The sequence below is a fragment of the Annulohypoxylon truncatum genome (genome assembly GCF_022578515.1).
Source record: "Annulohypoxylon truncatum strain CBS 140777 unplaced genomic scaffold F4807scaffold_41, whole genome shotgun sequence".
NCBI classification, from domain to species: domain Eukaryota; kingdom Fungi; phylum Ascomycota; class Sordariomycetes; order Xylariales; family Hypoxylaceae; genus Annulohypoxylon; species Annulohypoxylon truncatum.
The window spans coordinates 24131-39734 of record NW_025953827.1 but is presented as its reverse complement, the minus strand read 5'-3'; the positions used below and the strand labels follow the sequence as shown (position 1 = coordinate 39734).

General features: G+C 50.8%; 6 protein-coding genes across 6 annotated transcripts; 4 read left to right on the top strand and 2 right to left on the bottom strand.

The window, feature by feature from the left end:
* Positions 1–180: 180 nt before the first annotated feature.
* On the top strand, positions 181–1959 carry F4807DRAFT_442294 (RNA polymerase Rpc34; the record flags this gene model as incomplete). The annotated part of the gene is made up of 2 exons (XM_047999461.1): positions 181–616; positions 693–1959. Coding segments are annotated over exons 1-2 (1123 nt in total), but the record flags the coding sequence as incomplete, so codon positions are not given.
* Positions 1960–2812: 853 nt separating this feature from the next.
* F4807DRAFT_442293 (cyclophilin type peptidyl-prolyl cis-trans isomerase/CLD) lies at positions 2813–4288 on the bottom strand. The gene is made up of 5 exons (XM_047999460.1): positions 4055–4288; positions 3909–3976; positions 3511–3680; positions 3336–3442; positions 2813–3213 (listed from the first exon to the last, which is right to left on the bottom strand). The coding sequence occupies exons 1-5, from the start codon at positions 4264–4266 to the stop codon at positions 3024–3026; spliced, it is 747 nt and encodes a 248-aa protein (XP_047850104.1). The 5' UTR covers positions 4267–4288; the 3' UTR covers positions 2813–3023.
* A 2280-nt stretch (positions 4289–6568) lies between these two features.
* F4807DRAFT_464462 (ENTH-domain-containing protein) lies at positions 6569–8340 on the top strand (the record flags this gene model as incomplete). The annotated part of the gene is made up of 4 exons (XM_048002125.1): positions 6569–6650; positions 6717–6748; positions 6808–6887; positions 6963–8340. 4 exons carry the CDS (start codon positions 6569–6571, stop codon positions 8338–8340), a joined length of 1572 nt encoding a protein of 523 aa, XP_047850103.1.
* A 1638-nt stretch (positions 8341–9978) lies between these two features.
* On the top strand, positions 9979–11032 carry F4807DRAFT_275398 (uncharacterized protein). Its single transcript, XM_047994627.1, has 2 exons — positions 9979–10332; positions 10388–11032. Exons 1-2 carry the CDS (start codon positions 10162–10164, stop codon positions 10802–10804), a joined length of 588 nt encoding a protein of 195 aa, XP_047850102.1. The 5' UTR covers positions 9979–10161; the 3' UTR covers positions 10805–11032.
* On the top strand, positions 10943–11831 carry F4807DRAFT_442250 (uncharacterized protein). The gene has a single exon (XM_047999459.1). It carries the CDS (start codon positions 11261–11263, stop codon positions 11642–11644), a length of 384 nt encoding a protein of 127 aa, XP_047850101.1. The 5' UTR covers positions 10943–11260; the 3' UTR covers positions 11645–11831.
* A 1310-nt stretch (positions 11832–13141) lies between these two features.
* Positions 13142–15506, bottom strand: F4807DRAFT_470956 (putative vanilly-alcohol oxidase; the record flags this gene model as incomplete). Its single annotated transcript, XM_048002868.1, has 7 exons — positions 13142–13462; positions 13518–13582; positions 13651–14635; positions 14687–14894; positions 14966–14985; positions 15111–15183; positions 15241–15506. The coding sequence occupies 7 exons, from the start codon at positions 15504–15506 to the stop codon at positions 13364–13366; spliced, it is 1716 nt and encodes a 571-aa protein (XP_047850100.1). The 3' UTR covers positions 13142–13363.
* Between the last annotated feature and the right edge of the window lie 98 nt (positions 15507–15604).

The following is a 15604-nucleotide window of genomic DNA, read 5'->3' as shown; positions in this document are numbered from 1 at the left end:
GCCCATCGATACTTCCCAGCTCTTCGGACTGCGCCTACGTGCATATGTAGTGGGTCGATTTACAAGCAAACGTCCGCGATTGGTGAGTACGATAACGATAACGATAACGATAAGAAATATTTCCAAGCTCCAAGGTTCCTTTCATCGATCTTGTTGCCGCGGGGCAGTTCTTAATTCTGTAACTGTACAGGACCTTTCGCGACCTCGATACCTAGCATCGTCATTTAAGTCCCACTAGGACTTCAACCCTTAAGATACTAGTTATGTATTCATAGCTAATATTCAACGCCTCAATGCGCTTCCACCGCGTGCAATTCTCAACCACCTAGTACTAATATCTCGACATCTGAGTCATCTCCGAAGCACCATCCAAAATGGACGACGAAACCTCCCTTCTCAAGACCCAGCTCTACGCTGCATGCGAAGACGCGTGCAGCGGGGACCCCAATAGGTTATTCTCTCAGGAAGACCTGATGGCTCTCGGCGTCGTCCCGCCGAAAGATGTCAAGAAGCTATTGCAGATCGTCCAACTTCTGACCAGGGAGCGGCTATTCGCCCCCGTCCATTTCCACAGCGGCTTAGCATGGCGAGTCCGTCCCGAAGCCGAAGCAGTCAAGTGAGTAGCGTCGTTACTCCATCCTTCTCTCTCCGCCCTACCTTCCTCGATCGCGAACTAATTGCCGCTTTAACAGATACAAATCCCTAACCTCCGAGGACCAAGTCCTCGTCTACGAAATCATCGACTCGGCGGGCCAAGAAGGCGCGTGGCAGCAAGAAATCAAGAAGCGCCTCAACCTCCAAGACAATGCCTTGCGCAAAGCTCTCAAGGAGCTGGAAGCTAAGCGCTTCATCCAGCAATTTACAACCGTCGAGAACACGTCCAAGAAGATGTGGATCAAGTTCAACCTTCAGCCCTCGGCTCGCGCGACTGGGGGTCCGTGGTATACCGATCAGTATTTGGACGAGGCCTTCATTGACGTGCTGCAGACGGTGGTGGTGCGCATCATCAAAGAGAGGGGCAGCTACAGGAGCACCGGCGAACGAAAACCCGGAAGCGTCAGCCCCGTCATGCCAAAAAAAGGGGTCATCAGGGGCGGACTATCCGAGGCCGCGATAAAAAGCAAGAAGCGAACCGCTGACGCTATGTCCCGAGACGACGCCGCCGCCGCTCCCGCTCCGGCCCCTGCCTACAAGGTTCGCGGAACCGTCCGTCTCCCCTTGCCCGCGGGTTATACCGGGTACCCGACGGCCGAGGAGATTACCGCGGAAATCATCCAGAAGCAGGTGGCGAAAGGGCAGCCGTTGAAGACGGAGCACGTCCAGGAACTGATCGATATCCTCGTCTGGGAGAACCGGATCGAGGCGGTCAAGATGGGCGAACGGGTCGGCTACAGGGCCGTGCGCATTTCGAAGCATAATCCGGAGATGGCCAAGCTGGACAGCGAGGATTTCTGGGAACCGAGGACTAATGGTTTGACGACAGTACCTTGCGGCCAGTGCCCCGTCTTCGAGCTTTGCGAGGAGGGCGGCCCTGTATGGGCCGGAGGATGTGAGTACTTTGATAAGTGGCTAGCATGATTCGATGGCGTATGATAGGATTGGTGGGTACTTTTGTTCTTTATTGCGTGGCCCTTTTTGTTCCTTGGCTTGGAAGTGGCCAAGGCTATTATCATTGCATGGCATGGCGTTCGATGGAAAAGAGGCTTGATATTATAGGCAAACAGAATTCGAGAGTGTTCATCCCCATCACATTGAGACCTTACCAAAACTCGGGGATGCAATTTCATAACTACCTCGATATCCTTGAATGGCCTCCTAAGCTTAGGTACCTTCTATCAAATTTCACTTGGTCAAACTATAATACTTCACTCCCAGATGGAGTGTACTTTGCAGGAATGTGCGACTAGCACTGTACTAGTATTTAAGATATCTATACTGAGATCCAAGCTCAAAAGCTTCCTAACCAATACAACATCTTTATCCCCTCCAATCTTTTCTCTCCCCCATCCCTTGTCGCTCTCCTATCTTCTCGCAAGTGTGCGGTAGCAATATCGAGCACCAGAACCTCGATAGGAACTAATACCTATAGGTTATTTTTCCAAGGATTTTTAAGAACTCAAAAGGGGCGTTATCTGTCTAACTAGATTTTCCACCACCTAGGTAAATCGTAGCTTATATGGCGTCTCGAATGTAGCGGGACGTGTCATATCAGCCATGACTTCTTCCCACAGCTAGTCACCAAAATGGTGAAGGACGAAAAGTTTGTCCACCTTCACTTACTTATGCTTAGCTCTGCTTGAGAAATATTTGATTGTCACCATGAATCGTTACAAACATGAGTACAAAGCCTGGAATGTTGGCAATGGCGTTGTTAAATAACAGCTCATATTTGCAAAGTGAAGATCTCCACCAGCGGCATTATATCGACAACCCTGAAACATCAATTGGTTCACTGGGCCTAGAGGTTGGTTTTCATAAGGGGAATGAGACGAACATACCTGTTCTAGTATCACAAGGAGAACCTAAGGGAATTGCTTCGCCAAGACTTGTCATTTCGATATAGTATTTCCTCTAATAATCGTACAAGTTCCTACGATGGGACGAATTCGTTTACAAAAGTGAACCCACTATGCCATTTTTAAGCTGTAATATACGGCCAACCACCCGAAAGTGAGGTATATTCGAGAACTCCGTGATCACCCCCTTTTGCTTAGAATCAATCCCGAACAGTCTCAGCATTCTCACGAAAGCTGCCAATCCGAGATAGCTGGGCTACATCATTCACGGTATGTCTGGGGTCTTACGATAACAATTAAAAAGCGAGGCAAATGTCATTGGCAACTACCTAGGTACCTAGCGCGTAGACCTGCTAGTTAAGTTGATTCTCAACTAACCACTAAAGTCTTTTTGTCCGATCCTTTTTTTTTGCACAGCCTATACCGATGCTCGGGGAGGCGATCTAGCACGGCCTTACATATTGAGTAGAAATGTTACTACACTATAACGAAGTCCGTAGCGTCTTCCTATAGCTCGCCAGCGTTGACGATGGTAGGTCGCTTGCTATATTTGATAGCACCGCTCTGGGAACCCGTAGCCTCAATAGACTTGACAACCCTTACGGAGTCGCCATTTAAGTCGACGGTGCCGAAGGGGACGTGGCGGCCGTTCAGCCATGAGGTCTTGATGGTGGTGATGAAGAACTGAGAGCCGTTGCTATTCGGAAGGATGTCAGTTACGTGTGAATGGGGCATCGGGAACGACAGATCGATATCTCAAGATATGTATAATTCGATCACCTAAAGGAGATAGTACGAAATGTTCAAAAGGGAGCTTACGTGTTGGGGCCGGCGTTAGCCATGGACAGGGTGTACTGGTCTTCGTGTTGAAGATCAAGTCTCTCATCGGCAAACTTCTCTCCGTAGATGGACTTGCCACCCGTTCCCTACCACAGGGGTTAGCAAGACCTAGACAGTTTCGCAATATATGTTTATACAGGATCAAGTAACGTACGTTGCCACGGGTGAAGTCACCGCCCTGAAGCATGAATTCGGGGATGACACGGTGGAAAGAGGATCCCTTGTAGCCGAATCCCTTCTCGCCAGTGCAGAGAGCGCGGAAGTTCTCGACCGTCTTGGGGACCAGCTCCTTCCAGAGGATCAGCTCAATACGACCGCTCTGAGCTACAAGGTTGAAAGGTTGTCAGCTTCAATTCGCCTAGAAAACAGGAGGGGAAGCACGCAATTGGTGTCTAGAAACCAATTGAGCTTCGTGCTGGAGATTTCCTGGCACGCCCACGTACGCAGCTGTATAACTGCGTCCGGTTGCGTTGGTCCAATATAGCACCGACGGAAATCCTCGAGGAGGAGCTATAACAGATAAGTTGCAGGAGGAAATTAGATAAAACATACGCTTCACGGTAGGAGTAGGGTTCAGGTCTTGGTCTAGGACGGGACCTTCCCACTCCATGTCGAGGAAGCTAGACGATATATTAACACTCTGTCCAGAGGTTTATAGAGCTATATGAAGTCCTAGAGCGAGGGAGTGATAGACTTACGCCTTGATCGTCTGTCCGCGGTTCGTCATGTTGGCAGAGCTTGCTGAAAAGAATCGAATAGATGGTTGGATTATTTGTGATGAAGGAATGGCTGAGACCCTTGGGGAGATTGAAGGCCGGAAGCAGGGAGATGAAATTGAAAATGAGGAAGAGGAGGAAGAAAACGCAGCGCGGGGCAGTCGAAAGAGGGGTTGGAAGGTCTGTCTCATCATCTTTGCGGACTGGTTTGTGAACTGTATAAGGGAGGGGTCAGCTTTAGCTATTCGACCAATCAAGTCGCCGGAACGAGGGGAGGGAAAAAAAAGCTCTTTCCGAGGGGGTTACAGGTGGGGTTGGATTTGCAGGTACCCCATTGTACCTCCTCGCGTTTCAGTGGCGAGTGTATACTTTATACACGTACCATGGAGGGGCTAACTTGGAAAAGGAGCGTGTTGTCGTCACTCGAGGCGGACTTTCCTTACACGCAGGTTACTAAGAAATACATAGGTACACCGCAACAACGATCCAATGATCCGATAACAAATTGAGCAGGAGTAAATAAACTAGAAATAAACAAACCAACCCGATTGCTTCGGGATGAACAATCGGGATTGGCATATTCGACGAAACTAACCGCGAAAAATGACATGGGGAAACGCTCGAGGAAGATATAATCAAGGCAAAAGAAATACCTCTTAACAATACAAAATTGTACAATGTCGAAGATGGAATCGGTGATCAAAGGGTAGGTATGCAAAATGTATGCAAAAGGTATGACGAGATGGCGGTATGGGGGTCAGGGGTCTTAGAGGGTATCCCATCACCCATCATTCCTGACAGGTATCTAGGTATCCGGCAGTATGCTCAAGGCCTAGCCAATGCCTCACTCGAGACTTGTCCTAAACATGCCCGACATGTTATTGTCGGCGTTGACCTACTTCGGTCCCCAGAATATCGGTCACCTTAGATCTTCGACCTCTGGCCAAGAAGAACTGAGGTTTCTTCCATATAACATAAAACCAACACAAGACGGTCAGGAAGGTCAGAGCATCACCGTAATTTCTGCATCGTCAAGCATGCAATGACGTGCTTCGGGACACTGACGATCCAAGAGTCTCCCACGTGCGTCGACCACCGTCGGATAGGGCAACCACTTCTCTGAAAAAGGACGGGGTAGTAGTCCCTCAACATTTTTCATCCTGCTCTCATGCAGAATAGTGCTTTGACCATTTGCCACGCTGGTGGGATGGACGTGATGTTTTTCTTGTACCGGTTCTTGTACCGGATGTCTGCAACGAGCATCCCACTAGAGACGCATGCAACCTCTACGTACACAACATCCACACACCAACGAGGCGGAGATAGAGGTAGGCAGGGCAAAGCTGCAGCTTGACCCCACTTCCGCCCATTCGACCCTTCGACCCTCGAGGAGTTCGGCATGCTTCGGTCTGACAAGGGCAAAAGGGGTTATGCAGCTGGCTGAGCCGTTTGACAGTGTTGGTCTTGGAAGTTGGCCAGATACTGCTGGCCAGATACTGCTCTCAATGCTGAGAACAGCGCCGTTATCCTTGTATAACGATGCTGGCTGAGTATGTTGATGTGCAATGTTGAGAACCTTTCTTTATAATGGACGATGCATTGCTGATTCCTAAATATCTCGAAGCTCCTAAGCTCCAGAGTCCAGACTCCGCTTGGAGCTGTTAGGGCTCTTTTCATGTTCAAGCTTCGAATGTGTGAATTGCAAATTCAGTACTGATGCAAGAAAACTTTTGCGTACCTCGTTATAGAGCTGCGTAGTTAAGAACCGATTCGTATGTAACGATGGGTGTATACTTGGGTACTAGGCAATAACGTTCCCTCGAGACTGGACGTTGGAGCTTCTTATGAATGGTCTTGAGCTATCAAATTTTCTATTTTGCGGCCACTTTGGAGAGTTTGATCTAGAGTGACCTCCACGTGGTCCGAGCGCCGGGGTTCGGTAGACTTACGTACATGTAGGTGTAAAAGTGACCTCTAGAGCTATTCAATCGATGGCCTACAGCTAGAAATTGCTAGTCTATTGCTTATATGCTGAGATATTAAAATATCTCGAATTTAGTAAGCTGGAGATGCTATGAAGAAAGATATTCAAGATCACCTGGCATTTCTCTTCTTTTATTCAAGTATTGCAGTTTTGCACCTACTAGTTCTAGTATGTAACCAAAACCTCTACGAGGTCACGTGACATATCCCGTTCGCTGACGTAAGGAGTCTGAATCCTTGTACGGATAGCTTGTCAAGGTGGTCACTGCACGATTCCGTCAGGGGTCCGAAGACAAGAAGGTGCCAAGTGCGAAAGATCAAAGTGTCAGTTTCCCGATGCAATCCCAATTCATCTAACCCAAACAAAAATAAAGACGACGTTAACCTCAGCCTCGTCAACTCGTCAACGTCCTTTACGAATCTGATATCTACTTACTTCTACCACTTGCCTCCGTAATTACCTAATCGTTTTACTTGCCGTCCCTCGTTGGGACGAAAAGCCCGTAGCCCAAGATGGATTTCAACAGTCTCAAAGACCAAGTGAGCAACCTCACCTTATATGACCTCAAGGCCGGTGTTCGCAAGGTCCAAAATGGTAATCGTCTCCCTACGCATGATGGCATATCGCGCAAAGCTAGATACTGATATCCGCGGCTTACAGCTGTCATGAATTACACCGAGATGGAGGCCAAGGTTGGTACCCCTAGGTCGATACCGACCGAGAACAACACGTTAATCTTGGCGCGCGACAGGTGCGAGAAGCTACTAATAACGAACCGTGGGGCGCGTCGTCGACCCTCATGCAAGAAATCGCGAACGGCACCTTCAATTAGTACGCAATCACCTTACCCGTCCCCGTCCCCGTCCCGTCGACTCGTCGTCGTCATGCTAACCTGGTCGGTGTCAGCCAAACTCTCAACGAGATCATGCCGATGATCTATCGCCGTTTCACCGAGAAGTCCGCCGAGGAATGGAGGCAGATCTACAAATCGCTTCAGCTACTCGAGTTCTTGATAAAGCACGGCTCCGAAAGGGTCATCGATGATGCGCGAGGTCACATCACGCTCCTAAAGATGCTGCGGCAATTCCACTTCATCGACCAGAATGGTAAAGATCAGGGCATCAACGTCAGAAATCGCGCGAAGGAACTTGCCGAACTACTCGGCGACGTCGAACGGATCCGAGCAGAGCGAAAGAAGGCCAGAGCCAACAAGGCCAAATACACGGGAGTCGAGGGCGGCTCCATGGGAGGCTTCTCTTCCGGCAGCGGAGGTCGCTACGGCGGCTTCGGCAGCGATTCCGGTGGTTTCGGAGGCCCTTCCGCGGGTTACGGTGGCTATTCGGGCGGCGTGTATGGCGACGGCGGCGGCTTCGGGGGCCAGTCCGACGACTGGAGAGAAGGCGGCAGCAGTCGCGCGGACAAGTTCGAAGAGTACGACGAATTTGACGAAGGAACCGCGCCGTCGAGTTCCGCCAGGGCGAAGCGACCTGAGCGGACCGAGAGAATCGGCGTCAAGAAGACCACGCCTGCCGAGCCGCCGAAGAAAAAGGAACCCGAAGTCGATCTCTTCTCCTTCGACGACCCCGAACCTGCGCCGGCTACCTCGGCCGCCGTGCCCGCTCCGTCCAACGGCGCTTCCGCCCTAGCCTCCTTATCGACTGCGAACAACGACGACGACGACTTCGACGACTTCCAATCGGCGGCGCCTGCGACCTCGAATAATGCGGGCATCCCTCCGATGGTGACGTCGAGCGCCCACTCTACCGCCCAGTTTGCCGCGCCGAAGCCTCTGTCCGGACCGCAGCAAGCCAACTTGACCGACATGATGTCTGCGATCTCGCCGCCTGCAAGCTCCACCACTACGCCGGCAGCGAACTACTCCGCTTTTGGCCTGCCAACCGCCCAGGCACCGAAACCAGCGGTCAGCTACCAGGCGACGGCACCTAATTATTTCCAGTCGGTCCAGGCGCAGCCCACAGGATCGTCCATTTCCGGGATGTCAGCGTCTGGTGCATCTGCGCCTTCCGGTATGTCGTCGCTCAATAGACCAGCCGGTCAACCGGCGGCGAAGCCGGCCGCCGGAGGTGACCCCTTCGCCAACCTCTGGGGCCAGGCCGGAAGTGGCGTGAAGAAGGCGAGCACGCCCGTGGCCGGCCCTAAGATGGGCCAACTTGCTAAAGAGAAGACTAGCGCCTCCCTCTGGGGCGCTCCTGCGACCGGCACGTCGAAACCGCCGACGAGCACAGCGACCGGCAGCAGTGGCTTGGACGACCTGTTAGGATGAAAGAGTAGGGCGATCCGGAGCGAGGGTCTGGGCGCCCAACGAAAGATTGAGGAATCTGTATATCACATCGGCAACGCCGATAACTTGCAATACGTCTCGGGGCCTAGATTTTGAAAGCTGATGGTGAAAGATGTTCTTGTTTTGAAAGTGGTGTCGAATTGATGGACTTGACGCATTCGCAAAAAAAGGCGTCGGGGGGTAAAAGAACTAGGAAAATTAAAACAATGCCAACTTACAAACCAGCGCTGCCGTCTACCTTACTGTCTAACCCTTAGATGATTTCGCCTAAAAAGGGCCACGGTGCGTTGGCAAAGTCCTACTGACAAGTACATACGCGTAGGAAAAGAAATGGTATTCATGCGACTTAAAATATCTTATGATATCGTGTCACCTCAACCATAGTCTCGCGATATCACGACGTAATGACTTAGATATCATATACGTCGCTTCCGTTTCAGGTCGAGATCAACTCTGTGATGATAGGCTATCCTAGCTTCGACAGCTTCCAGCTAATTTCCACTACAGGTCGGTTGGCTAACGACGAAACCTGCAGCTCGAATATAGCTACTAATCTGCATGACGACGGAGCCGCCTTACCAGGCCGACGGGCCTGACTTCGCCTCATCCGTCAATGTCGGCTTAAGAATGTCGCACACAGATTAGAAACTTTATGGAAGAGGACGATCTGCCAGTTCATTGGTCGACAACCCACGAACCTCTTGAAACAAACATTATCGTATATGTTCTCCACGTTGGCGGCTAAGAATACCGCGCCGTGCGCATCTAGTGGAAACCGACCGTTAACCGCGGCCCGCGCTTAACACCCTTGAGTGACCCACCGATCTCATCTCGCCTCGACTAAGTCTCCGGCCAATCAGAATTCGCCGATGACCATCCTCCTCACCGTGGTCGAGACGACGCTAGGCGACTACACCTCGATTGGCATACCTTGACTAGCAATGCGGTATCCGCAACAGCCATATCCGCGACGACATGGATATCTCATGCCGGGTCTCTGATGGAAGGATGTTCGCAGCTGTACAATACCTTAAGCGCAATGCCGATCATCTCTTCCCCGATTGGATACGCCAGCGCGTCTTGATTCCCGCCATCATCTGTACCAAGTGCCGACTAGGTGCTTTCCAAAATAGGATCGCGTACGGGGATGGTCGGGCAGTAGTAGCCAAGACGTAGTTGGATACTCAGAAGCTGCGCCTAGACTTACCCCGGTCAAAATACGCGTAGGCGATTAGATGAAGGTCTAGACAGACGACCCTTGTCTTATACAATATGACGATGAATAGATATTTAAGATGTAGAGCTCCCCGACAGTGAATTCTCTTATCCTTCCGTACCTCACGAACAAACCAATATCATCACATTCTCAATCTTTCCCTTGAGTCTTTCTCTTTTTCCTTTTCTTTTTTCTTGTTTCCTATCTGTCTCTCTTTTGTAGGGGGTTACTATAACGGTCACTATTACGAACGCAACGCAAAGTCTTTAGATTTCGACGTCTCCTTCTCTAAGTCACACGAAACGAATTTCCTACTTACGATCTTCTCGGATTTTCTATCAGTCGTTTTCTCGCAGTAGACCTGCCCTCAGCTCTAAAACTCACTCTTTCGAATTTGGAAACCCACCTGCTTACTACTCACTGCTTCGGTTTCGAACCGCCACTCATTCACAATTCTCTCCTCAACCCCCCAACCGTTTCTCCCATATCCGCGGCGGCGTCTTCCCATACGCACCATCCTCAAACTCGACCGTCCTCGTCCCAAGCTTTCACTAATTACCAATTTCGAGACGAGCATACCCCTGAGAATGCGTTTCCAGGCCCCCCAACTCGGCGCCCTAGGCGTAACCTTCACGGCTTTCCGAGCCATGCAGTTCGTTTCGCTAGTCGCTATCATCGGCATGACATCCAACTTCATCAACGATATCGTGACTTCCAACCGCGACATGCCAGACGTGCTCGTCGGTACACTCTCCGTGGTACGTATACTTACGTGTAAATTCGGACACAACCCCTTAGCTAATCCCTACTTAGACAAGCATCGCGACGCTCTACGTCTCAATTTCTTATATTCTCTATTACGACGGTCTCCTCCCTCTCCTTGTGGCAGGCGGGATCGATTTCGCTCTCCTCGTAGCCAGCATCGTCGTCGCCGTCACCATCGGCAAACCTCTATCTATGCTCAAGTGCGAGCTGCTTCCCCAGCCCGCCGAAACCACTCAGACGTTTACGGTGTCGATCTCGGCTCGCGACGCTTCGGCGGCTACCAAATATAACAACTACCTGGCACTCATCACGACCGACCAGCCGCACTGTTACGAGATCAAGGCTGTCTGGGGGTTGAGCATCGCGCTGTGCGTGCTATTCGCCTTTTCGGGCGTCATCTGCGTCGGACTCTGGCGCCGCATTAAGTCCGGCGGCGCTGGCGCTCCCAAGGACATCGAAGGTTAGGGGCGCGCGGGCGCGCGCGGGGACTCGGCGGGGGCAGTCGCAGTCGAGAAACCGTTCCGGGGTGACTTCGGCCCAGATCGGCAAGTTTCGGGGCCAACCGCACTCGGAACCCGGCTCCTCTCCGCAAGGGATCCGGGACCGGGTCGATGGGCCCCGCCCCCTCCTCTCGCAGCCCCCGAACCCGCGCGTCGCCCCCCTATTCTTCGATCCGTCGACGAAGATCTTCGACCGGCGCCGCCACCCTCCGTGGTGGTACATGCAAACGCCAACGCAGGCCCGACTATTGTCACAGGGCAACAACCTCCGATTAGCAATTTTCCTCCTCCCCCTGCTCCGGCTGTTTTGCCCGCGGCAACGGCCCGTTCCTTCGATCCGTCCAGCGACCCCAAAGAGGACTACATCCCCATCGTGCACCAGACATCTCTCGACGAGACCAGCACTAAATCGAAGGGGAAGATGCCTGCTCCCCCTATCGCAATCGTAATCCCGCCCACCCCGAGCGACGACGGCTTCACGCCCGTCACGCCGACGCCGGCGTCGCCTCGGGTGAAAGGATTCCGACTCAGCCGGGCTCCTCCGCTCCCCCCATCTCCAAATGCGCTCGGCATATCGGTTCCTGCGGGCAAGAAGTTCGTCCGCGCACAGAGCATGAAGGCCGAGATCTGCCACGTGGACGACGACACGACGCCTTTAAGCCCGACCAGCGGTCAGGATTTGGAGGCGCAGATGGTGACGATGACGAGGCCGAAACCGAAAAGGAAGACGCTGTGGGGGGTTATCGAGGGGTGGTGGGACTTGGGTTTATTGGAGCGCGGGAAAAGTTTAAGGCGTAAGGGTTAATGTGTATGTGAACATGGTTATAGTAATGGATGAGGTGTAGGCAATGGATGGTCGGTCTGGTTGGGGATGGCTGGAGTTTTTGATTTCTGATATTGAGCAAGAAAACATTGGTAGAGATTGGTTTAATAGGCAGCATTGGTAATATCTAAATAAGCATAGAAAACATGAATCAAATTAATAAACCCATCGATGCTAGGTTAATCCGTTTAAGATATTATTTCAATACTTTCCTTGCTTTCTTTTTTCCGCAGGCAAATATGGGAAACTCTATTATAATCGGCATACCTAAGGATGCAAAACATTGCGCCCAGCGCCTCTAGGAATAAATCCCAGCTTTGCGGTCGTGGAATGTGTCTCCATGGAAAAAGACAGTCAAGCCAAAGAAGAATGATTACCTAAATTTGACGATAATACAAGAAGGTTGTTACAAACTCACGACACTCAATCCTGTCTTAAGCAATCTTCAAGTAGATACGCGGACACGCTTTTTGGGGCCGCATTCCACACGATCCGCTCTTTTTCTCTTGGATTCGGGACTACTAACTCTTGCTCGAGCTAGACCCGTTCTTTTCCTCGGACCGGGGCGCGTCAGATTCTGCAGTAGAGCCGACAGGAACCCCCCATCCGCCTTCGCCTCATTTCTATCGATCCGCTTCCCATCCTGTAAGGAATATTCGCTGAATAGGTCGAAGTCGCTCCAGGACCATATTTCAATTTTCTTGTCAGGTACGCGTCTAGCATCGATGTAATCGACAATGTTGACTAGAACCTTCTTAAGCTCTCGCCTACACTCGGTGATGGTATCTCGCTGTTCGACGCCGATCTCCCGGCACATATTTTGGTAGATGTCGAGCTTTTCTTGCTCACTCAGCGAGTCTTTGCCGAGTTCGGGGATAGTCTCTAACGGCGTGGCGTCCTTGGGCTGCGAGGAATAATGAAATTTCAACTCGTCACGAATCGCCCTAGTCCGCTGTTTCCGATATTCTTGAGAGCCAGAGACTATACCTTGGGAAGAAGCGAATCTGCTAAATTCATCGTCAAACGAGGCATTGTTATCGGGCTCGAAGTTGGGGAATTGGTCGAAGTAAGACTGCAACGCCGGCGGCGGTACGAAGGTTGCGTCGTCTTCGGCCTTGACAATACCCGGACTGGGGCGGTTTGAGTCTCCCGAGGATATGCAGGATACGGAAGGACTATCCGGCAGAGGGTCCTCTTCTTCATCTTCCGTCTCGCTTTCGTTCGAAGCAACAGCATCGCCAACAAACATGAGAGCTTCGTTGTACGTGTCAAAGCCTTTGAATACCGCACCAGAAAACTTAGAGACTTGTTTTTCACATTCCTCCCAGGTTTTATATATTCCGGGCTCCCTACCGATGCGGACAGCATAATAATTTGGCTTCTTGCGCTTAGCCATCTTGTCTTCTTCAAATGATTATTTACTTCCAACAGAATAACGCGTCAACGCGTCTTACTGTATATGCATACAAGGGATTTTGCTTTTGGGGTATATACTGGATAAGTGAACATTATATGCTTAAGTAGTATGTATATCAGCCCTGGTCCGAACTTCAATACTTCAATACAACCATTTTCACGCACCTTACGATACTAAAAGCGAGAAAGAAAAGAAATCAAGGATTGACGTTACGGAAATATCTGAAACTATCTATCTTCATATCTCGCTAATTTTCTCTCGTACCTAAACTCCAAGTCTAACATCTAGACGTTAGTTTTGTTCGAATGCTTAAACCTCATCAACCTTTGCGGCCAGATTCCCTGCTTCCCGGGTGACAGAATGCCGTTAGGATCCAAAGATTCCTGAAAAGAAGTCAGTACTCTCCCCGAGTTACTCCCTGATGAAAAGTAAACGTACCTTCAATGTCTCCACAAAACGGCGGTAGGCGTGATTGTTGAAATCGAATAAGTCGGCGTTCAAATCTAGTATAGAGCATCAGCTCTTGTTCCTTGAGAAAATACCCGAGTGGGCAAGTTCGGGATCGGCTTACCCATGTGGTTAATATGTGCTCGATACTTCGCAAAACCTCGCTTGCTGCCTTGTTCGAAAAGGTTATTGAAGACTTTATCCACGCCGATCCGTTGCTCTTCGCTGGTCTTGTCAAAGCAGAGCATAGTGACAAATATAGCGTACTTCTCGTGCATGAAAAAATCGCACAGAAAATCAAAGCCTTGCTCGGCGCAGATTGCCTTGGCCGTCCTAGCCCATTCCAGCACGGTCTTGCCATCTAGGGGTAAGATGGGAGAGTATGCCCCGTGAGCCCCGACTGAGTCGTCGCGAAGGTTATAATAGTTCACCATCGGTATATTCCACATGCTGGGGATTCCCACCCTGATTCCGCCGTAGAGCGGATCGACGGCTGTCGCCTCAAGAAGCCCGCCGTCTTCGCTAGTGAATAAGGCCTGGCGAAGACGGCCGACGGGAGCATCCTTGGCTACCACCCGCTGGACCTCCTCGAACTGAGCCTTGACGAGCGCCGTCGGCCCGTAGAGCCCGAACTTCACGGTCCAGATGCCGGCGTCTAGATCTTTCTGCATCTCTTTCAGTCTCCAGTCGGGAATCGGGCCCTCTCCTTTCCACCACTCCGAATGTTTGCCAAACATGGTGGCCCATTCTGCGATGTAGAAAACGTATACCATGTACGGTAAAATACCGTTGCGTCTGAGTTTTCCGAAGACGTCAGTAACGATTTCGATGTGCTCGAACTCGGGAACGTCGAAAGAGCAGGCCATATAAGCCTGTGGTTGCGGCGTCAGGTTGATACCCATTTTGGTTACTATTCCGAGATTGCTCTGTACGAAGAGTCCGTCAATCGTAGGGCCAAAAGTCAGCTTTGTTAAATGCGCCGACGGCGAACTGGACATGGCAAATTGACCCGTGCGGACGACGTCGCCGTTCGCGAGGACGACTTCCATACCGGCCACATTTTCGTGATGTACTCCGGTCGGGATGAACCCCATACCTCTATCAAGCGTCTACGACTGTTAACGCAAATCCCCCTTCCTCTGTCAAAAGCGGATACCCACGTTACCGATGACGCTTCCCCACCCGAGCGAAGCTGTGCTTGGCCAGACCCCGAGTTTGTTTTTCGAGCAATACTCGTACAGGTCTCCGAAAGTGACTCCGGGCTCGACTACTGCGTAGCTAAATTTTTCGTTTACCTCTAAGATCTTGTTCATCCGGTGCAGGTCTAGAGCGATGCATCCGGGAACACGTGGTGCCGGTCCTCCGTAGCTACCCTCTCCGTCAGCTTTTCATCTTCAGCTCATCACTTTATCCGCACAATAAATTGGAACAAATGATACCCTAAATTCTTTCCTCGGGACTTGATAGCAAGAGTTAGTATATCTCTTTGAGAAGGAATTTGACATGTTTAAGCATCCCCCTAGTCTTTTGACTACAAGGTTCCGCGTCCAACTCCGGAAAAGGGGAAGTCTTGAGATTACATACAAATGTCCAAACTGGAATTTTGTGATCGTTTACGACCTTTAGCACAGCTTGAAGTTCCGATACCGAGGATGGACTGCCCGAAGAGTCAACCACTCGTGTATCAGTTAGCCGACCCATAAGAGGAGCTTACCAAACCGCCGCGCTCGGCACGCTTCTTTCGTGCCCAGCTTCGGGGATCTCGTAAGGGTCGACATAGTCCCTTAAACCTTGGCCGCTAAACACGGCATCTTTTCCAAGGGCTTCTATGAGCTGCTCTAGAGCTAAGGCGAACTCTTCCTCCGACACATCTGGTGGCAAGGCTGTTTTGATTTTCTCGAAAAGCGGCTTTGAAAAAGCCTCGTCATGAGCCGTTTGATATAAGGGATCTGAGTATTTAAGTCGTAAGCTGGCAGCCATGTCGCTCAAATTTTGTTGGATGAAAGTAAGGAAATCACCGTAGGAAAACGAACATCACAAATGATAGAACGTCTCTTTTAACCTCGGCGCTCAAGCCG

What these genes read in the sequence shown, in the direction of transcription:
- F4807DRAFT_442293 (XM_047999460.1), bottom strand. Translation starts at nt 4,266, where the DNA reads ATGATGAGACAGACCTTCCAACCCCTCTTTCGACTGCCCCGCGCTGCG. An exon ending in CGCGGACAGACGATCAAGGC is followed by an intron (nt 3,977 to 4,054) that starts GTAAGTCTATCA and finishes TATATCGTCTAG; the next exon opens with CTTCCTCGACATGGAGTGGG. An exon ending in CCCTACTCCTACCGTGAAGC is followed by an intron (nt 3,681 to 3,908) that starts GTATGTTTTATC and finishes TCAACCTTGTAG; the next exon opens with CTCAGAGCGGTCGTATTGAG.
- F4807DRAFT_275398 (XM_047994627.1), top strand. Translation starts at nt 10,162, where the DNA reads ATGCGTTTCCAGGCCCCCCAACTCGGCGCCCTAGGCGTAACCTTCACG. An exon ending in TCGTCGGTACACTCTCCGTG is followed by an intron (nt 10,333 to 10,387) that starts GTACGTATACTT and finishes ATCCCTACTTAG; the next exon opens with ACAAGCATCGCGACGCTCTA.
- F4807DRAFT_442250 (XM_047999459.1), top strand. Translation starts at nt 11,261, where the DNA reads ATGCCTGCTCCCCCTATCGCAATCGTAATCCCGCCCACCCCGAGCGAC.